A 23,481-nucleotide genomic window follows, 5' to 3' on the forward strand; every position below is an offset into this window, starting at 1 on the left:
GATTTTCCACAAAACTAATGCAACAAACAAATTACTCGAGGCGACGAAAAACTACACATCCCAAAGCGGTACGAAAATAGATCAGGGAAACTATCGGCGGAGGAAAACTAAGCGGCGCGACGTGGTTGCAGTTGTTGTAGTTGTTTGTCGTGCGCCAAGGGGCGTGGTGAAAAAGAGGGGGTGAGGGGGAGGGGGGCGTACGGGGACCCAGGATCCCCAGCAAACTGCATTAAACTACTTTCCGTGCAGTTTATTGCTTCGTCTGCGCGCGTTTCTACTTTTAGCTATTTGAAAGAAGTGTGTCTATGTGTGAGTGGCGAGTATCTGTGAGAATCTTGAACTTGTGCTTCTTTCACTCTTTTTGTGTTGTTTACATTTGGCCGCCGCTTTTTTTACTCATTTTCAAGCCAATGGGCGCCCCATCGAACATGCGACATTTTTCAGTTGGTTCCCAATTTAAATTCAGCTGCCTTTGTTTCGGCCCGCCGCTCCAGACATTTCCACATTTCCACTTAAATGCCCTGGGATGTGGTCACCTCACCGAACGGTGCTCCCTTTTTAGGACCCGATCCGCGATCGGGGAGATATTGCGCATTCCACCAGCTACTTGGACGACATCGAATTACTTTGGCATTACTCATTTCTTGTGATTATTTTCAGTTTCGATAGAGGGGTATAGTCTGGAGCAGATAGGTTACACAACCATAGATTTTTTAATTTCATTAGATTTTTTATAGGGGTGAAAAACAACAAAAATTCCATATTTCTTTTGATAATATAATATAAATTTTAAATTATTTATATAACTATAAAGTTTTTAAAACTCAAAAATAAAGAAATATCGAGGTAAACATATTTCTACAATGCACTACAATGCTTTTTTTGTTTTGTGTAAGCTATTGTTTATTTGTGCTTATGGAAAGATGTTTCCCCTTGTCTAAATTTATCTAAGACCACATTGAAGCTAATATGTTTTAAAAATTTGTAAGATATTAAACCCTTTCAAACAGTTATTAATATCTAAATCATAATTTGGATATTAACAAAACCTTAATTATCTTAAAAGTATGCTACGATATTAACATAAAGACAAACCTTAATTGGATTTTAGCTTTCCTCTGTTTATATAAGATCTAAGATTTCTAATTGGAACGATCTTGGAATTAAAGTTTTCACAAATCCAACTTCACTAGCTGCATTCGCTCACAATCGTTGTTTATTAATATTTAGTTTAGGAACTTTTTGCAATCACTGTTCGAGGTTCACAATTGTATGTTGCCACTTCTCATTGGGTATTCTTTCACTTTCACTTCTTCACTGATAATCCAATGTGGCAATTAATCCGATTGGCGCTGCTGCATCCGTATCTTTTGTCCGCCGTAACCGAAACCGTATCCGTACCGAACGCGCGCTGGAATGCAATTGAGACGTGCGGATCGCCGAGCAGGCGGCAACTGCATCCGATGGATGCGAGAAGTATCAGAAGCCAGGCAGCGCAGCCGCAACAGCCCTCGGCAACAGGAGGGTATATGTGGCAGATAGGCAGATACGCAGATACATCCGTGCCTTCGGATGTGCGTGTATCTGCCCCAATGCTAACTAGACGGAGAGCCCAAGACGGCGCTAAAAATAGTCGCGGGCAGAACGTGCAGTCAGCGCCGGTCCATCACTTTTGTTAGATTCCGTTTCCAGAGCTGTGCTGGCCCACTTAGACATTTTCTAGCCAAATTTTAAATACAATATATTCTGAAGAACATATGTATATATTAAATATAAAGTCTTTATTGCTTACACAATAGGAAAATTTTTAATCTCTTTTTGTGATCTGTTACTTGAACATATTTATGTATTTTTATGGTATTAACATTATTGACAGTACCTTCCAAAAAATGGGGTCTTAACAAACTCCTTATTTAAATTTGAATTAACAGAAAACTGAACTGAAAAATTCATTCAATATATTTATTAAGATACAGTTTTAAAATGGTTTTTTTTAGTTTATTAAGTTATTTTTTAAGTAAATACATTTGAAAAATGAGCTTAGATTTGATATGATTGGTTTTTTAAATAATTTTATACATTATATTTAATATTAATTATACTTCATTTGAATTTACATACTTGAACAGTTTCATTTCCCACCTTTTCTGCATCCAAATAGAGGCATCTCTGATCCCCAAAAGCAGACGCAGCGTCTGTTTTCGCTGCACCCCGCGAAGCGTTTCTCGATTTCTAATGGGATGTGCTCGGGGGAGGAACTGGGGGGAGTGAGGGGAAGCGGGATGGCAGTCGCCCAAAGTTTGCTAGCGGAACCAGAGTGTCGCTTGCTTGGTTGCCATTTAATTGCACTCCGATCTTACCAGTCGGACTTCACTCGGTTTCTAGGGGAGTGAATACTGTGTTGAATGTTTAAAAGTATCCCTCAAAGGAAAGATGGGCGTTTCGTCTAAAGTTGGCAGAATTTTGACTAAATATCCAATGAGGGGAAAAACTATTTTTATTTTTACAAAACATTTAAGGGTTTTTTAAGTTTTAAAATCTCATTTTCTCATTTTAAAACTAAGCAAATAAATCATTTTAGAAGTACGAAACAATTTATGTTAAATTAATAAATTGTAATTTTTTTTTCTGACTTAAGAAATTAAAATAATTGAAAACAAGAGCAAAAACCAAGATGAATAAAAGGTGTAACATAAAGTAAATTATTAATGGAGTAGATTCTTGTTCATGATTCTATTTTTTCTGTGGGTTTCCGGTATATAATTTTGAACTGCGAATTTCTGTGGCTTAATTAACTAAATTTCCTATTAAAAAGTTGTTTGATAGGAGCACCTTAAAAATTGGAAATCACTCTCACCTATAGGTGGGTATTTTCCCAATTAGCTTATATCCTGGTGACTGTACTCCCAGGTCGGAATCACCGCAACCACAACCCCAGTAAGCCATCCTAAGCCCGAGTTCAATGCACCTAGGGTGGGATAACGTAACGCGACGCATCGGCAACAAGTCTGCCGTGCAGGACTGGATACAATCACAGTTCGTTCAACCCGGGGACAAGGATGAGGCGAGGTGAGCACATGGAGATGCCATCTATGCGACGGAAATGGACTAATTTTTCATGTTTTGAAATTGGATGACAGCAACAGGAGGACAAACTTCCCGCGAAGGCAGCGACGCATGCGCAGAGCGGAGTTTGTTCACCTCGCGGATCGAAGATACAAGATGCATCCGTGTACTAAGTAGTTATAGTTACGCACGGATTGTATTACACGGCGACTGAATGCTTCGTTGGAAGTGCCTCCCCTCGACCCCCAGAATTCGGGTGATTTTTCCAAGCAACTGTTTCGATTTCTGGCTTTCCCTGTATTTATCTTCGGCCGCTTTAATATCACTTCCACTTTCACCACGCGGCTCCTCTTTTCTTTCCTTGTCGTGTGAATGATTTGTGACACCTTCCTGATGACTTCTGATGGTGCGCCTGCGCGCAGAATCCCCTTAATCTTGGCAGATCATTTAGGCAGTCCTCCATCTGCAGAGGCTTTTCATCTCAATGGCCGCTTGTCGGTTTGATAAATTATTGTGGGAACCTCACATAAATTTCTGGAGATCGTGAGGCCTCATTACAATTACTTAATATTTGAAGATTATAGCATGAAATTGAAACATTGCCAATTGTTATTGAAGATATATATTTGAACTTTTTAATGCTAACCATTTCTGATAAGTTTTCATCAATAAACCATTTCCTTACTCGAAGTCGCTACTTCTAATAATATACACGTTTAATCAATAGTAGATATCGTGATGTTATTATTATGTTATAATCTTTATATTTGAAGATTATAACATAAAATCGAACAACTTTTAATTGCCATTATTACTGAATATATATGAACCTTTGAAGTTTTTCCTTTACTGAATTTCAGTCAAATTTTTATTGATAAAACATTCCTTATTCAAAGTCGCTAAAAAGGAACGTTGCTACTATAGTAGTATTTATATTCAATATACACGGGTTATCAATTATAAACCTTCAACTTGTATCTGATCGATATCTGTTTAAATAACAAAACATTTTTGTTGTGGGACGCAATAAAAATGTGTATTCTGTTCGTTTGAGGAACTATCAGCATTGGTTGCAGACCCCACTGATCGTTGGGTTGTGTATTGGCTGACGTGGATCGTGTACTAAAATATTTGTTCCATGGTTTTGCATAGAAAAAGTATTAACACTTTTTAACATTATTATAAGGTAAAATAAATTTCCAAAGTTAGCCGAAATATAGGTAAGCTGATAATGCAGTTTATGATGGGGTGATATAAATATTGTGTACTTCAATCGATATAACCATTTCATTCTTGGTATTTTTTTGATGATGGTGGCTTGTGTATCGGCTGATGTAGATCTTTTGTATAGCAACATGTTGCTTGTTTCAATAATGTTGCACCGTATTGCCAAAAAAAAGCCATTTTTAAACAGTTACTAGTATTTTAAAGTAAAAGGCTGTTTGCGTGTATGTATTTTTATACCCTTGCAGAGGGTATTATAATTTTGGTCAAAAGTGTGCAACGCAGTGAAGGAGACATCTCCGACCCTATAAAGTATATATATTCTTGATCAGGATCACCTCCTGAGTTGATATAGCCATGTCCGTCTGTCCGTCTGTCCGTCTGTCCGTCTGTCCGTCTGTCTGTCCGTCTGTTCTGTTTCTACCGAACTAGTCTCTCAGTTTTAAAGATATCGAATTCAAACTTTGCACACACCCTTCTTTCCTTTGCACGCAGTATATAAGTCGGAACGGCCGGGATCGGCCGACTATATCCTATAGCTGCCATATAACTGATTAATCGGAAATGCCATAACTCTGCTGTTTGTTAAGTTAGGAAGTTGGGACTTTCTATGGGTTTTACATTTGGCCAATCAATACGACGTACCAAATTTCATAAGGATCGGCCGACTATATCCTATAGCTGCCATATAACTGATTAATCGGAAATGCCATAACTCTGCTGTTTGTTAAGTTAGGAAGTTGGGACTTTCTATGGGTTTTATATTTGGCCAATCAATACGACGTACCAAATTTCATAAGGATCGGCCGACTATATCCTATAGCTGCTATATAACTGATTGATCGGAAATGCCATAACTTTGGTGTTTTTAAAGTTAGGAAGTTGGGATTTTTTATGAGTATTAAGAATGCATCATATGAATAATTTTGGAGAATATAATTTGCAGAATAATCTGCAAGGGTATTTCAACTTCGGCTCCGCCCGAAGTTAGCTTTCCTTTCTTGTTAAATTTATATTTTTGTGGTCGAAACAATTTTTTGTCACAGGCATAACGCCAAAATGTAAGGCATCCCATGTCCCTAGTCTATTACTGTATACCTTAATGTCATTATTTAATGTACATTTTTTAAAAAATATCAACCTCTTTGAATAAATTTTAATAAATAAATTCTTATTTGATTGGCCTTTAACCATAATATTGTTTTTGCTTTTTTGCGAAGAAAACGTCTATAGAAGTAAACAACGCTTCGTCTTTTTGCAAAAAATAAAAAACTTAAAATCCTGTCAATCAAGAAAATATAAAAACACTGTCTTGTCGGTTAGTAGATCTGTGTTTATTTTATCGAATTATATATCTTAATCTATATACTTTACAGAATCGACTACGTCACAATGTGATAAGTTAAAAGTACGGCAATAAAAATAATTATAATTAAGTATAACTATATAGGTGCATGGCATTAAATTTGGGAAATTTAGCAAATTTTCTAATCAAGTATTAACGGTCAGTCTCGCTTGTTGGGCCATATCATAAATTAATACAATTTATACAACAATTTGAAATGACGATATTACAAAAATGAATTCAGAAACACTATAAAAAGAATGAATTTCGATTTTTGTAATTTTTTGGATCCAACTAAAATACTTTTGAAACTTAAATCTGGGCAAATTAACCACTTAATCATCTACGAATTACATGCTAAAACTACTTAGGTCCGTAACTACCTCAATAAGCTTAACTAAAACGACTCAATGTGAGTCAGGGAAGGAACATTTTGCATCTGCATCGATTTGGCGCAAAAAAAAACTTGATTATCGTTGTAACATTTCCATATACAGCTGGCTGGTCATGTCAAATGATGGCACTAGGGGGTTTCGAGGATCCGAGAATCTCTAGAACTTCTCGTCGTCGATGTTGCTCCGGCAATTATTCAAAGCCGTCTGTCGTTTCAGCGTTCCAGTCTCGCAGTCGTTATAGGTCTTGGCCAGAACCTTGGGCGTATTATTGTGGTTCATGTTGTTGCGGTTTAGAGTGCCATTGCCATTGCCCAAATTACTGGTCTTGGCCTGCACACGGAAGCTGGACTGCCGTTTTGGTCGCTGGTCGTAGTACTGTAAGGAAAAACAATCATTAGAAACAGTCATATAAGAAAAAAACCTACATAAATGTAATTAGTGGCAATACAGTTTGATCTTTATAATTAAATTTTAAATAATCAAAAGGAATTAAATCTTGAATATCATATATTTATTTAAATTACTTTAATATATGTAGTTGTTGGCAAAGTAAAATTGGCAACAAAAAAAAAAGAAAGATGTTTATTTTCCCAAATACTGGATATGGAAAAAATGATTTTAACTAGAATTTTTTAAATAATTAATTAATTAAATAATAATCGCAAAAGTAAAAATACTTAGTTCGAAATATGAATTGAAATTTGAATTTTGACAGTTTAATTCAAACTTAATAAGACTCCAACCCATTTTTCAGGTAGTCTCCTTAGTTTCAGGGTTTCAATCAAACAGTTTAATAATTTAATAAATTTTTTTAATTTTTGACTTACATCCTTGGTGGGCAGGCTGGAATACTGATTGGGATATGTGTCGAAACTAGCCGTTGTCGTGGTAGTTTTATTTAAAGCCTCTTCGGCACTTATTAGGAATCGTTTCTTGGCAAATCGATAGGTGGCTAGACAACATGCCACAGTAATCAACAGGCAAACGGAGATCACGATGGGCAGGGTGGCGCTTGAGGCAGTTTGGATTTCTGCAAGGTAAGTACAAATGCATTAATATTGGGTCTCTAATATATCGGTTTAAAACAGTGGTCATCACAATCAATCTTCTAGAAGTAATTTGCAAAGCCAAACATGTTGTTTAAGGTGGGAGAAGTGCTGTTGCATACAGAGCGACGGTGTAACATTTTTATATGCTCAGTAGGTAGGAAAGTAGTACACTGGCCATCTAACTTTAATAGTTAAAAGCCGTTTATAGCCACAATAAACTTACCCTCGCATTCATTGGGCACACAGGCAGTCTTCTCAAACTCGGCACCATGGCACTCCTTCGAACTCGGCTGTTCCACCAGACAACGGCGATGCCTCAGGCGGATGCCATCGCTGGAGCAGCTGGACCACTCGCTCCAGGCACTCCAGCCCAGGAAATCTAGGGTGAAATTAAATGCGAATTTAGTACTCAATGGCGGGAAAAAGTAATGTAATGACCCACCTTCACATGGCACCATTTCGCACTTCTGCTCATCGAGGGCGCGACCTTGGCATAACCTTTCCTGACCTGCCAGGCAGCGGCGAGTCCTTCGGCGCAATCCCAGTCCGCAGGTAACCGAACAGGCAGACCACTCCGACCAGCAGCCCCACTCTCCGTGCTCCACCTCGTTGTCCAAGTTGTTACTGCTCAGCTGTTGGTCATCCGCTGGACAGGCTTGTAGATTGCATACCCGACTCTGCGTTCCACGTCCTCGTTGGCGCTGCTGGGTGCCACCGCCACAACTGACGCTGCATGGCGACCAGTCCGCCGCATCCGAATCCGCCGAGTCGTGGTCACCCTGTCGCTGGCAGCTTCCATCCGCATGACAATGGCGCAACTCCTCCTTGGCGAGGCCAAGTCTTACGGAACTGGCATCCGGACTGGTGGCACGGCAGATATACCTGAACCGCCGCTCCGTGTGCGGTTCACTGGCGTTCCCGGTGCCCGGAACCGTTAGCCATGGCGTCCAGGCGCTGAGTTTGCGCACCTCCTGGCAGCTCTGCATGTTGCACTCCTCGTAGTCCAGGCGACAGCCCGGACACTCCATTCCGCCGTTGAGGGGAGCCGGATCGTTGCACTCCCGCCGCCGCATCCGGAATCCACCGCCGCACTGGGCACTGCACTCGCTCCACTCGCCCCACGGTCCCCATCCGCCGTCCACGGACTGCGGCTTGGCCACCGGACAGGGTGGCAGGTGGCGACAGTACATCTCCGACTGCTCCGATCCCACACAGGTGCGTCCGCCGTACGCCGGCCGCGGATTCCCGCAGGTGCGTCGTCGGATCTTCACTGCAATGCCGCACGTCTGGGAGCAGGGCGACCAGGCCGACCATTCCGTCCAACCGCCGTGTTGGGTGCAGTTCGTCACCTGTGTGCTGTAATAAATAAAGCACTTTAGTAATTGTTTAATCAAGTAATCAGGTGATACTCAAGGGGTTCCCCTTTTTCATTGAAAAGCTAAAGCCATAAATATATAATCAAGTACTTCGATTTACTACGTAACACACATTTATAAACTAATGTTTAATAGAAAGATTTAAAAAACATGTGTGTTAAATACAAAAATTAGAGGTATATAGGATGTTTACTCAGCTTAGTAGTTTTCTCTTGAAAAATAACTGCAACATTTGCAAACTTTAGTTTTAAAAATTAGTTTAATAAACACGTTATATTATTTAACTTCTTATTTTTAAAGAACTACCATCTCATTTTGTTGGGATCGAATTGGAATTTTAAGTACTTATTCTGATTCATTAAATTCTGAGCTTTATAAAAACAATTGATTCAACTTCTTCTTTTTCTAAGGGTCAGGTTAAGACTAAGGCATAATATAAATAAACATACCTAATGCCCTCGCAACTGGAGCCTCCATGTTGTGGCTGAGGATTATTGCAGCTGCGCTGTCTGCACTGGCAATTGCTATCCGGCTGCTCGTGCTGCTGGCACACGGCCCAAGAACTCCACGTGGACCAGCCGCCGTCGATGGGGGCATTCAGCACCGGACAGGTGAGCTGGGGGGCCTGGTGCCAGTGCTGCCACACGGAGGAGTCCTGTGGCTGGGGCATGCAGCGCTCCACCAGCTCGTTCCAGCCGCAATAGGGATCCATGGCGTTGAGGCAACTGGACTGGGACACATGGCGACTGCAGTGCTGGGCGGGAATACGGGTGAGGGCCAGGTCGGTGCCCAGATAGAGCGAATCGGTGACCTTTAGGTAGGCCATGTTGAGCAGGGCACTCGTTCCCGTGTCATCCGCCTGCCAAAACTCCACCAAACAGGTCTGCACTCCTTCGCTGCCGTACTTCACCGACAACTTCTTGATGTGATTCCCATTGCTGGCCACGAACAGCACGTGAACCTGTTCCGTCTTCGTGTTTTTGATGTCCAGAGCCAATCGGCCAAACTGCTCCAGTTTGGAGTGGTACAGGGGTTGCGCCCCAATCGGTTGCACTGCCTCATCCATCAGCTGGTAGCGGGAGCTCTCCAGCCAGTGGCCAAAACTGGTTGTTGAGCCGCACTGGAACTGACTCCGCTGGCTCGTGTTCACCGTCTGCCAGGCGGCATCCGCGTGCTCCTGGTGCTTGAAGGCTCCGTCGAAGGCCTCGTTGATGGAGCTCAGGTTGTAGGCACAGACAGCCGACCCGAAAATGCTGGATCTGCGGGGGAAAATTCGCATAAGTTCTGGTTCAATAATTGAGAATTGTGTGGGTAGACTTTGTAGTTACAAAAAATGGTTTAAAAACATCAACATTTACTAAGCATTTCAAAATCTGGAATTTCCTTTAAAATTAAAACCTAATTTAGATTACAACTTTTATTTAATTTTTACCAAAAGTTAAACTCTTGTTAAAATAAATGAAAATATTTAAACATATTTTTGACTTTTCATAAAAACATTTAGTGATGATTTTTAATTAGCTTAAACACTTCTTAGTTAAATTTAAACTCGTAATAAAGTTACATATATATTTAAGATTCAATTTGAACCTTTTTAATTAAATCTATTTTCTTTAATGTATGGCTGAATTATGTTAATATTCAATTTTAAAACATACCCCGAAGTTCTGAAGGTGGCATAGAGAATGGACTCGGATTCGGCGTAAGTCATGCCCTGGATCTCGTCAAAGTAGTAGGGATATTCCCCAGGAAGCGAGCAGTTGAGACGAGCCTTAAGGAATGACGTCCAATTGTCCTTTAGAAGCTGACCACCGCCTCCTCCATCGTTTTTGCAGACCCGAGCAATCCTCGAGTAGATCACCTGAAAATGATTTAAAATATATATGTTTGGTATGGAATAATAAGAATTGAAAGGTATCTACTCACCTTGCCACAACTCATGTGTTCGGCGGCCGATTCGCGGAGCAGAAAATAGACAAAGTTGCCAGCCTCGAAGCTTCCCACGAATTGGGCTCCACTCAGCCAGTTGATATTGTACTGCTTGGTGCGGAGGAAACGCTGGAAATTCGATAATAGAACCATTATATAAGTGTGGGCAGGGGTGTGGTTTTGCTTGGCCAGCATATAAAAGATTATTACTAATCTTAAAATTACTTCCAACAAGCCACAAGGGAATGAATGAAATAACAAAATTATTTATACGACATGTGTAACCCCTTAAGTATAATTTTTATAATCAATTATTTATAAGTAAACTATATTGTTTATAATAATATATATTTAAAACAAGATAATTACTCCCCCGCAAAAACGGAAAACCAAAATAATCTTTTAACTTTGAACTGAAAACAAATTACTCACTTTGTTAAATACAGTTGTGATAATCATTTACACAAATAAACTAAAAATATTAAAAATATTACTGTTATGATCCTTTAATAAATGATCATTAAAAAACACCAGTAAACTAAAACTACGTACTTGTTTATAATAATATTTAAAATCAAATAATTACTTATCCGCAAGCCTTAAAAAACCAAATGAATCATTTACCTTTTATCTGTATAAAAATTACTCACTTCGATTTAAAATGTTTTGTGATAATCATAAAAACACAAATAAGCTTAAACTACGAAAATGTTTATTTTGTTTATAATAATATCTAAAATATAAGAATTACGTATCCGCAATGTGTGCTTTTGGAAATGATTTAAGCCTCTAATAAACTGAATCAACTAAAAATTAGTAATTTTCCTGTTTTTTTATGATAGCCTATTCAGTTTGCGTTCAGTCAAAACAGATAAAAGATGTAGTTTTCTGCTCTTACGAAAGCTAAGCACACACATATATTACTCATCCGCAGTGTGGTCCGAGCGAATACATTAAACTGCTTTATGTGTGGCAATAATTTAGGCTATTGATATGGCTGGGTACCCACCTCATTGGACTGCAGTCCTGTGCGCAGGATGGCCACATCGCTGCCCGAGAAGTCGGTGGCGATCCCCGCGAACAATTGGCCATTCGCCTGCAACAGACTGGTGCTGTTCGCCTGCGGATGAAAGGGGCACTTGACCACGCCGCTGTCCACACCCGTAACGTTGAGGTTATCCATCTGCAAGGAGGGGACAAGGGGCAATGTAATGTAAATGACGCGTCAGACTGGCGACTCTTGGACGTCTTGGACGACCACTCACCTGGCGCCACGAGCAGCTCGGCTGGAAGGCGTTCGTCCCACACGCGTACAGCTGGTTCTCACCGTAGCTGTGGAGCACGCGCACGTAGTTGCGACACCATCGCTCCAACTGGCCTTTTGCCTGGCACATGGCAATCTCCGACGGCGTCGCTCCCCAGCTGGACCGCTCCAGCGGCTCCAGTTCGAAAGACATGCGGTACAGGGTGTCCCTGCAAAGGAACCAATCACAAATTACAGGTATTTATAGACACAGAAAGAAATGCACATCACAATAATAATAATTATATAGTTGTATTTTAAGGTCTTAAACAGAGAAACATTTTATGATGCTTAAACAAATCTATAAAAACATAGAGATTTTAAAAGGATTTTGGTGACATACCACTATATCAGTTAGATAACTATTTGTCTTTAAAAAGTATAGAATAAGTATGCAACAATTATTTATGAAAGTTATAATTGTATATTTTTAATGATTTTATTTTAACATATTTCTAATCATTTCATCAATAATAAAGTAACTTTCCTTTAGAATTGATACCGTATATCAACTCAACAATTTTGGATATAAACACAAATGAATCTTGTTCAATTGACATTGTTTCCAGTGTAAAACTGTTGCAAGGCAATAACAGTTAGAGAGGCGGCCCACAATTGTTTACAAATAAGGCAGACTCCGGCTCCAGCTTCAGTTACGGCCCCCTTAAACCCCCCCTGGCCATCAGCTGTCATAATTTTGAACTGGTTGGCCGCCAGTGCATTGAACTGCAAGGCAAACAGGTAACGAAACTTGGCCCCGCTACAGTGGTCGCCAATTGCTGTGGGCCATTTGGAAAAGCTCAGAAAAGTTTGGAAAATCTAAAGTTGGTGGGCGATCTCGAAGGCTGGGATATCGACAAAGGCGCAGACGAGGGTTGGGCATCGATAAGACTGACATGGGTAAATTAAGTCTGTTATTAACCAACATTTTTGACTAAGAAAAATTATATTTCAAGCTTTTATGGTATAATCTTTTATGGTATAATCTTTACAAAAAAGTTAATGCCACAATGATAGATAATTTGAAAACATTAGCTGTTTAAGACATTTTAGACACACAATAAAATAGTAACTTTCAAGAAATGTGCTTTATAATTTTAGAACTTTGGAATTCTCTTCTAACTATATTAACCTAGAAGCTTCACTGTACCCTGCTAACTCCAGCAGTAATTCCTACACAACCACTGTGCTACGCGCATTTGGCAAAACGAACACGAAGATCAATAGATCAAGTGCATTCGAATGCGCGAGAAGCAATTGCTAAATGGTTACATCTCGAGTTGGACAGCGCCATTTTTCCAGCTAAGAGGTGGCGACGGCGACGGCGATGGCGATGTCGATTTGGCCGGGGGATTGGGATTCGGATTGGAATGGAATGGAGAACGCCGCCGTGCTTGGGCTTGAGAAGGAATGCCGCCGACCAGACGTCGCCAAAGAGCCGGGCGAAAAAAGAGATCACTGCCCACAGTCCGACCATCTAATGGTCACTTGCGGCTGTTTAGCGGCCTTAGGATATAAATTGAATGCGGAGCTGGGCAAAGCTATATTGCACTTGGAAAAAAGAAACTGTTTAATTCAACTATTGTGTACAAACATAAATTTATTATCATAGATACATATATTTTAACCGAAAGACAAGTTTCAAACAAACGAAAATAATTAAAACATTTTGTTCTATCAAACATATAAGTTTTATCATACTACATTGATCAAAAATAACAATTATCTGTTTGTGTATTTGTTGCAAATAATAACAGGAAGTCCCTAGATCATTTTGTCATCCTTATGATAAGCTAAAAGCAGGCTTAAACTCAGGAAATGTATGCAATTTTGCATTTTAAAGTCTACGTTTAACTTACGATAAATACGATAATAACTCCCTTAAGTTTTGTGGGTAATTGAAGTCACTCATCCAGCTTATGGCTTTATTTAAAGGTATTTTGGGTATCTAAAATATTTTTTAATATTGATAGAATATTTCAGAATTTCTTTAGTACTATGTGCACATTTTTCTCTGTGCAGATACTGGATCGTCAGCCAGCTCGCCCAATATCAATCATTTAGATTGCAGCTGGCGCAAGGCGCGTGGCACTTCGGCCCCCGTCCAGTTGCAACACAGGTATATGTATCGCTCAGGTGGTAACCCGAGCTCCACGCGATGCTTGTGCGTCTTAAGCGGTACGTGATGAGGTAATAAACACGCCAACATTTGCGAAAACGCAGCTCAGCCATCGACAAACTTCGTCGCCCTTCCCAAACATTCGAAGTGAGACCCTAAGGGCAGCTGTCAATAGCAATGTGTAAAGGTGTATTCCAGGTATTGGCAGATGCAAATATTATACGGTTTCACGCTTAAATAGCAGTCTTTTGTGATATTTAATTAATTACTTTATTGGGGTACTATAGATTTAATGACAGAGTTCCTAGAAATTGTCTTTAACCGTTTCATAACGATCCACTGTTGATAATAAAATAGTATTGATGATAGTAAAGTAATGTTTCTATTTTATGAAAAGGCGGTCTTTCGATACAATTGTAAATTACATATTGCACTTTAAAGGCACTTTTAATTGCCAACATCGTCTGTTTATACCATCTGAACCTTGTTCCCTGTTGTATTTGGACTTAAAGTATTCACTCGTTTTTCAAGAGCTGCGCTTTATTGACTGTTGTTAGAATTGTTGGCTAGGGAATTGTTAGCTGAAACGTATCAATATATTAATACTCGTAAATCCTATAAGTTTATAGTCCTATATAAGTCGGCAAGTGCACTTTTAAACTGCGTCAGACATCTTAGCGTCTGAAAAGCTCTTATATCACTGGATGGGTGGAACTCGGAGAGTGTTTTTTATTATCTTTAAGTTGGGCGTTACCGGAAATCGAATAACCTCTTATGGCCAGACAATAATTCAATTGAATACCCATGTGAAAATGACACAACAAAACCCGGGGAATGTGAGTGCAAAAATGCAAAAGAAGCATTTACTACTGGCATGTCGTGTGTAAATCTCGCCTAGACTTAACGGCTGCGAAAATAATTACTGCTGATTGTGCTTGTCACAGTGTACAGTTGTTGGTAGTTTAAGTACCCCGACAAGTGCGGTCTCGGAGGTGTGATTACATTAGCTATGCCTACTTATACTTCCAGAACGAGGGGAATTTTTTACAAAACAAAGCATTGGATCTTAACATAGGCCATAAATCATAAATAGGCAACAAAAATAAACAGAATAATACCCAACGGTAAGCTCTTCAAATAAAGTTTGCAAATACTTGATAAAAAAAAGGATTATATGTTAATAGATAAAAAAAACGTTTTTGTCCTAAAGAAATTTAAAATTTGTTTGCTTCAATTGGCGGACTTATAACTTTATCATGCAACAAGAAAACCCGAAGCTTTGAAGATTTTTCGCTATTGATTATAAATTTAAGCAAACCAATATTTTTAAATACTTGTAGAATTAATTTAACAAATTCCCGTTAATGACAATTTCACAATTCGATGCAAAACAAAAAAATTAATATTAAAAAGGTAACAAATTCCGAAACTTTCTGTTAATTTCAGCACAATTCCAAAATGCACTTTGAAAAATAAAAAAACTAAATTCCAATTTGTATTAATTTATAATTATTAACGCACATTAAATGTGTAACTATTTAACAAACAATAAATATTTATTTTATTAAAATAAAGTCAATTAAAATATATTTTAATTTTTTTCTGTGCATTTGGCAAGTTCAATGTGCCTTTTTTCAGCAAAGCCAACGAACACCACCCATCGGGCGATAAGCAACGGCCTTGTCAATTAGCATTGGCTTTCGAAAGCCTCCGCACCCCATTTTCGCAGTCATCATCAGCCGCCTCACCTGATTTTATCTTTCGTTTCACCTGGCAGCAGCGAAAATTCCGCTTAGGTGTGAAAAAAGGCCGCTACACATGTATCGCTTTTCTTTCCCCCCTTTTTATTAACTTGGCTTGGTTCTTCTCGTATCTTGTTTGCTGTTTTTTGGTTTGTTCTGTTAGTTGTTTAATTTGTATTTGTCATTATTCTTTGCCATTCGCTATCTTTGCGGAGCTCGAGCGTGCAAATATGCCAGAGCTCGTACATGGAAATACCTGGATGTTTGCTCGCTCGATCACCGCATGCAGTATCTTCTCTAAGCTTCCCGCCGTCTCTTAGAAATAATCGCAAACTTTTTGAAACGAACTCAAACAGCACGTTCGAGTCTTTGGTTTATGGCAATCAATAATTCTTGGGAAAGCCTTAAGACATTTCGGGAAAAGTTATTAGGTGTCAAATTATTTGCAGTAACATTAATACTTTTAAGCGTGGAAACTTGAAATTAGTAAGCATTTTAGTTAACAAACTATAAACTAAATGGGATAAATAAATTCGATTGGTGTCAAAGTTTTATGAAAAATATGTCAGAAACAACACAACTAGATTTAACTTTTTTAATAATTCTTGGGCAGTTAAAAAAAAAGTTACTATGTGTTAAATTAATCATCGAATAGAAATTAGTATTTCCAATGTTACTAAATGGTACTCTAAATTAAATAGAAGAAACAAATTCTAAAATAAATTGATTCAAATGCAAAAACCATTAAATTTAACTGTTTAATTAGCCCAAAAAATAAATAAATAAGACAAAAACCTATAAAAATCGGGTAAACTGTAACGCTCTTAAACTCGCCATGACCCATTTGCATCACCGACATATCCACAACAAAAATAATGATCTACGTGTATTCGAGAGTGTGTGCACCATTGAGCATTCGCATTTCGCATATTTCGCACACCTTGCGCCGCCGTCGACTTTTATTTGAACGACAAGCGCGACAAGATAACAAAAAGGCCTCTTTGTAAGCTCAGTGGAGCAAGTGGAGCTGGGGCCCGCGATACGGATATATGTGTATACATATTCGGCTGGGACTGGGGCTATTAAAAATGCGGCGTCGCCGCCTGTCGCCTATTGCCCATTGCCTATTGCCATGGCAGTTACCTGGGAGTCGCTATTTAAGTTGCTCAAGTGGTCGCCGGTGCGCCAGGTGCGTGGGCGTTCTGTCTGCCGCTCCGGCGGCAAATCTCGCTGGCCGGGCTTAAATGGGTTACTTGTAATTAAAATTGCCGTTGCACTGGCCGTCGCTAATCTCTGCTAAAACTGCAGCACTCACAGACGAACTTCCAAAAGTCTTTATTAAACATATTTCAAAACAAAAATGTATTCCGAATTCTATAGCTTTACTATTTCAAAAAAATTCCTTCTTTGTTTAGTATGATTCTAATTGAGAAATAAATTTTAAAATAAGAATCTTGTTCATTTTAAAAAGCTCCTTTTTAATCATTTAAAATCCAAGCATATCAGGTCCAGTGAAAATAAAGTCTTAACCAAGAGATGGAATATCAGAGTAAACCAGAAATAAAATTAAATACAAATATAATTATAATATTTCGTGAATTTGGATTGTCAGAAATTAAATTTCCGAGCTCTTAGAAGCGTTCTCATTAAGGAGGTTCCACTGTACCTCGTTTGCTGAGCTCTGCCTACGCTACCGCATTCCTAGCTCTCAATCTGAATCCGCGTTCGAATAGCTGTGTGTCAGTCTGGAGCCGCTCAAGAGGTTTTTAATAGAAATATGCAAAATGCTTGCCAACAGTTCACAAAACGCCCTGCTTCCCCCCCCTTTTTGGTACGCCCCTGCCTTCGAGGGGGCTGGTGCAACACGGTTTGATTAATTTTGATTTCAATTTCGGCATCCGTGTGCTCCAGTAGCCGGCGAGCTGACGTCGACTGTCACAGGTGCATTTTTGTATCTTGTAGTTCAGAGATTGAGTTACAAGTAATTTGGGTATTTTGGGTGGTTCCTAACCAACGATCAATGTGATTTATTACAGCTTTAAAAAGCGGGAGCCACAATAGCCTGAAAGCTACGAAAAGGGAGGCTCAGATTGTGAAGCCTTTCCTTTTGTAATATATTAGTACATTTTTAATTAGAAATGTATAGGCCGCTTTTACATTTCTCCCCATAAAATGGGATTGTTATACCCTTCAATTTCTCGACTCTTTAAAAGTCCACACCGCCATTCCCATTGAAATCATACTCCTGCCCAAGGAGACCTCCTAACATCGCCCACAAGGCGAAATTCGAGAAAAAAAACAATATTATGGTTAATGCACAACACACGAAAATAATTTCCTTGTTTATATAACATTTTGCTTTGGCCATATGTATAAACATTTCAAATGCTTCCCAGCAGGTCATTTGCATGCTCCATTGGCGACAAGGCACAACATAAAAACACAGCGCTTAGGCGACCCCTCCGAAAAATAATACATATAAATATGTGCTGGTAATGTAGGAACTCACAAAAAGGTTGCTGCTCGAAGGCGAGCGAACGAAAGCGAAAACAAAACGCAATATTATTTTAATGCAGTCTATATCAAATTTCGGCCAGTTGCATGGGACTCGAACCCAATGCACTGCGATAAACACGGCAATGTGTGTTTCATGTTGACATTTGAAAATGTCATATGGTTTTCCTACTTAGTAAGTACGGGTTGCTGAAACTTAACGTACTTATACCAATATTCTTTATTAAAATAATACAGCATAAATATGATTTCAAAAACCTCCAATATTTGGTATTTGATAGTTAACTTATGTATTATTTTAGGGATAATAATAATTATAAATTATCTAAATAATTAAAACCTCCTTGCACTAAAATTCTATTTCAATGTCTATAGTTAAAATTTATATTAAAATTTATTTTTAAGACTTATTCTTTTCTTAGTGTATTTCTCCCTAGTTAATCCAAGTTTTTGACAATTACTTTGATGATATTTTTCTCAGTGTATCCTAGCCCCTCTCCAGCACTCCCTTCGTGACAGAAAATTACGCGATGGTTACCAACCAACCAAGTTGCCTCGTCACTCGTCATGGGACACGGGCAAAAGACTCGAGGAGTCTCATTCCCATTCCCGTTCCCATTCGCAATCCCATTCCAGTCCCGATTCGATGCCCATTCCACTCTCGATTCCATTCCCATTTTCCAGAGCCCGTCAACAGGCGGCTGGCAGCAATAGTAATCCGATCTTGCAGTCGTGTCAAGTGTGCTGCAGTCCAGATACAAGGAGCATGCACTCACCAGCACATCTGCACACGACAGCCCTCACAGATACGATATTGCCAACACCAGTACGCCACCAATTGCCCATCCTAACCACAGAAATCATAAAAAACCATTGTTAAACTAAAGCTTAGATATGTTCGGACGGATTGCCACAATTAAAATGCGGTCTGCGATTAGAGGTGGTTTACGTTGCGCCAACTTCGAGGGTCGTTCGGTGGCTTTCGACTTGAGGGTCTTCAAAGTGAGCTCTATGCTTCTTTTTTATTAGAAAGAAGCCTTATCGAAACCACTTTAACAAGGATGATAGTTAACCTTAGGTGGTTTACTGGAGATTAGAATTGAAATCGGAAAACCACCTAGTCTTGCTTATCGTGTACTACAACACACTAAAGCCAAACTCGCAATCTAAACACTTGAGTAATATTTAAGATTTGAGATTATTTGTAGTATGTTTTCTTCTGATTTTAATCTTAGAGATTTAATCCTAGATGATTTAAACTATATATGCTGTCAACTTGATTAAGATTTCATTTCAAAATGTTTGCTCTACTAGTCAATATAAGCCTTTTATCTTTGGTTTAGCCATTAATATATTGATTTTTGCAGAACAGTGATTTTCTTTGTAATAACTTACGATTGATACAAGACCCTGATTACTTTTACGACAATCAAGCTCATTTTATTACCTATATTTTTAATCAAGACCCCTTAGCTTTCACAAAATAAAAGTTTGCCAACCATCGATCGACTCGAAGCACTAAACACAGTCTTAGGGTAAAAAGTAAAAAGAAATCCAAGCGGCTGCTGCAATCGAAAAACCCGTCTAGGCCCTATGATTAGTTGGCTTTATCAACTAGGCCCACGCATTATAAAAATAAATTACGTTTTATGTGGTTAATAAAGCCCACTTGCCTATCTGCCCACCTACTTACAGGCAGCACAATAACTCTCTATATGGAGCAACTGCCCTTCGCTGGAAACGGTTTTTATATCGGGCCACTCTTATCATTGTACCATAATTCAGAGGTTGGTAAATACGAGTGTAAAATTGGTAGGGTAGAGTAGGAGTCGAAGTGAAAATCATAAGTAATAAAGAATAGACAGAAACTGAAAAAGTCTGACAAATGATTGACGACAACGGGCATGATAAACGACTTCCCCTGGGCAGCAATGGGTTAAGGGCCCGGCACGTATTGGTGGGTTTATCAACATGACGACACCATACACATCTGCGTCCATGTGTGTATCTTATCGGCTTTTCCACCCGAGAGGTGTCGCATCTATGCGAAGCAGAAACAAATATACTTCGAGACCCGCGTTCCCAGAGCGTAAATGAAAAACAAACTACAAGAACCAAAGTAACCCGGCTACGCGTACTCGTATATTAAATTGCTCAACAAATAAATGGAGTACACCACCTCTCTCTCGACCCTGCAATATTATTTGGTTACCTGTTCGTTTCTTGCCTTTTTCCCTCTTTTCTTAATTTTTTTATTTTGTTTTTTACACTCAATTATCTTTATTTATTCCCTTGCGCACAGCAGGTACTTGAGATAAGTTCTGTTCGAGGGTTTTTTTTACGAGCTTCGCTTATATGTACAAAATTTTGGTATAGCAGTGCGTGCACTTTCGTTTTTATACGCTTTTGTATATTTTTTTTAACTTGCGTAATATGACAAAAACCAGAAGAAGAACATTATCAGCACCGGTTTTACGTACGCAACGCATCTGTTTTTTTTCGGATCGTTGAATTTTACGTAATGCCTTTTTGCTGATAACCCAAAGCCAACAAACGCTTAGTGGAGATTTATTTTCGGGGGTGTTTTCTACTTCAGACGTTATCACTATCAATGTTGAAAATAATGACCCACTTATCGGTGCTACTAATTAAAAAGTGACTCCCAAAAACCATATCTTTGAGACCAAAAAAAACAGTCATAATGACTAGGTACACGGCCTAACCGTGACTCAATTGGCCGGAAACAAAATCTATAATAACTATAATAACAAAAGGCTCCCGGTTTTTACCTGGCGCCGACTATCACTTGGTTCCTGGCCACGTCGAACAGCATTTCGGAATACCAACTCGTTTCGGGATCGTAGAATCGTTTAGCCGTGGACATTAAATCTGTAAATAATAATGTTAAACATGTTTAGAAATAAAAATAATAGTTAAGTTGGCAATGAACAAATATTAAACCAGTTGGCAAAGCGTAACTATTTGAGATTTTATCAGAATACTATAGTTCATTAACCAATACATTTGGGAACATTTTGTTTTAATAGCAACATCTAATACATTATCCTGAATAATGTACCACTATATAACTAAGAGAAATTGACTTTCAGGATTTTCCCTTCCTTCTGATTAATGACCAAAATATTTATTTCGTAATATTCCGACCAAAGGGCTCTCACTTTTCTTGGGTAAACAAAAAGTTTCCGTTGAATTTTAATATTTAACTTGAGGTGAAAAAAGCGCTATACAAAAATTAAAATCATTGTCAACAAAACGTTGAGCTGAGCTCGCATTTTGAGTCGGACTTCGAGATACATTCCGTTGCAAAACCAGAAAAAAGAACAAATATTTAAACAAAATGCAAAACACGAAGCTTTTTCTGATTAAAAGCAGCAGATACACGGATGTATAGGGGTGTCATAAAAGCGGCCGGTTGGGGAATTCCTTTAAGCCGAGATCATTGTTGGATAAATAAAGTGGTGGGCAGATGGGTGGAATGGCACCTGTTGATCGCCCATTGCGCAATTGAGTGCAGACTCTCAGAACCACTTAGAACTCTGACAGACATCAACCCAATTTACAGTTCCCTTCAAGTGGTTGACTTGATTGATTGCCTTGCAATTGACACAGTTTCGGGTAATTTTTGATAATCCCCACCTCGAACCTACCTTGATATGAGATGTATCGCGAATCGTTTTCCAGCAACTCCACATTCGATAGCGTCTTGTAACCACTGCCCTCTGATAGTTGTGGGCCTTGTAGGGTTAAGAGTGATAGAAGCAGTAGAAGCCGCAGTTGGCCAAGCATTTTAGGAAGTTTCAATATTAACATGCTGAAAAGGTACAAATTAAAAACGCAATGGTTAAAAGTGTGAAAATCTAAATTAAAGATAGCAGCCTATAATTTTATTTCGAAATACTTAAAATAGTTTTGTAACCAAAAATACAAAAAGAAAATATAAACATTTCTCAATTAATTGATTTTAATACGAATTTGCGTAATGTTGATACTAAGCTTATTTAATTCAAAAAACATCAAAACATATCAAATGAGGAATTTTGAAAAATTTATTTATGAAAATTTATTTATTTATTTACTCTCATGTTGGTGTACTTATTTAATTAAAACGTTATACATTTGGCAGAGGTAAAACCTTCAAAACACATCTTTTATTATAATACTTTATAGTGTTCTTAGTTGTTGGTAGTTTTTAAAAATAAATATATAGTTATATTGATATGTACACATTTTATTGAATTTAATTTTATAGCTTACATATTGGTTGCTATAATACGAAAAGTAATTTACATGTATATTAACACAATCCAATAGCTAACTAGTCTGTCTTCCTTAAACGTCTTTTGGCCTCGAAACATGTTAATTTTCGATCTCTCTTTCAATATCAAAGATTCATTTATGTTGTAAGAATACACTTCCTCAAAAAATATTTTAAAATGTAAACAGTAAAAATGCCGTTTACAAATGAGATTGTTGAAACTTACTTCATTTAGTGTCACGTATCGTGCAAAAAGTAGATTAAAATTTATTCCATTCAACTTTTGCGGTGAGCAGATTGTAAAAGACTCTTGGTAAATTGTATAATATAGGCATGTGCTTGATAAGCAGGGGCAAATCGAGAAAGGCGCGTGTTTCTTATTCTTCAGATGATCATTTCAGATCACGGATCTTCACTTTTCACACAACAAACACTCACAATTTTTGAATTTTCAATTCGTTTTTTGTATTTTTTTAAAGAAATTTTCAGAAGAAAGGCGAATGGTCTTCCCCTCGAGCTGGGTTAAAAACATTGACAAAAGACACAGATAGACACCAACAACACAGTCGACGAATATAGCGAGACGGGTTTTTTCTTCAGCCTTAATTTCCTACTCTTTTGATTTTTCAGATATATAGTCGCGCATGCCCGACGATCGGCGAAGTTAACCGCGCAAAGAGTCGCAAGAAACTGAACTATAGAGCGCATCGAGATTTCCAGCCAGCCGATATTGCGCGAAGAGAGCGAAACAGGCAGAGCGAATGAAATGAAAACAAAAACGTAAAAACGAAGCCCGACCGCAAAACAAACACCAAACGTTGGAGCAAAGAGAAGAACGGAGAACAGGCTAAAACGCCGACGCGCACTCGCTGCCCACGTCGCAGCGCAGTCGCAGCGCAGCCACAGCTCAGTCGCAGACGAAGATAACCGGCTTCGAACGCGGCCTCGACTTCGGCTCAACTTCGGCTGGGGCTCGACTCTGCACTCAGAAAAAATTTAGTTCATCAAATAAGTTTTTAAATATATTTATTTATATTTTAAATAATCAATAATTATTTATTTTATTAAAAGCATAATTTTAATAGCGTAAGAAAATATAAATAATTGTCCTTAACTTTTCTTCAAAAGAAGATCCGTTGGGTT

General features: G+C 38.6%; 2 protein-coding genes across 2 annotated transcripts in view; both read right to left on the reverse strand.

The window, feature by feature from the left end:
• Positions 1 to 1,403, reverse strand: part of LOC108037593 (protein TANC2) — a 65,824-nt gene extending 64,421 nt beyond the window's left edge. Inside the window, 1 exon segment of the mRNA XM_017114197.2 lies at positions 1,096 to 1,403. The gene's annotated coding sequence lies outside the window, so the exon portion shown is untranslated.
• Positions 1,404 to 5,605: 4,202 nt separating this feature from the next.
• On the reverse strand, positions 5,606 to 23,038 carry LOC108052564 (semaphorin-5B). Its single transcript, XM_017134971.2, has 12 exons — positions 22,565 to 23,038; positions 21,731 to 21,894; positions 20,852 to 20,951; positions 11,650 to 11,857; positions 11,394 to 11,567; positions 10,382 to 10,513; positions 10,114 to 10,316; positions 8,905 to 9,714; positions 7,522 to 8,435; positions 7,303 to 7,458; positions 6,858 to 7,060; positions 5,606 to 6,405 (listed from the first exon to the last, which is right to left on the reverse strand). Exons 1-12 carry the CDS (start codon positions 22,567 to 22,569, stop codon positions 6,187 to 6,189), a joined length of 3,288 nt encoding a protein of 1,095 aa, XP_016990460.1. The 5' UTR covers positions 22,570 to 23,038; the 3' UTR covers positions 5,606 to 6,186.
• Positions 23,039 to 23,481: the final 443 nt, after the last annotated feature.

This window comes from Drosophila rhopaloa, unplaced genomic scaffold, assembly GCF_018152115.1.
Source record: "Drosophila rhopaloa isolate 14029-0021.01 unplaced genomic scaffold, ASM1815211v1 contig_163, whole genome shotgun sequence".
In the NCBI taxonomy this organism is placed as follows: domain Eukaryota; kingdom Metazoa; phylum Arthropoda; class Insecta; order Diptera; family Drosophilidae; genus Drosophila; species Drosophila rhopaloa.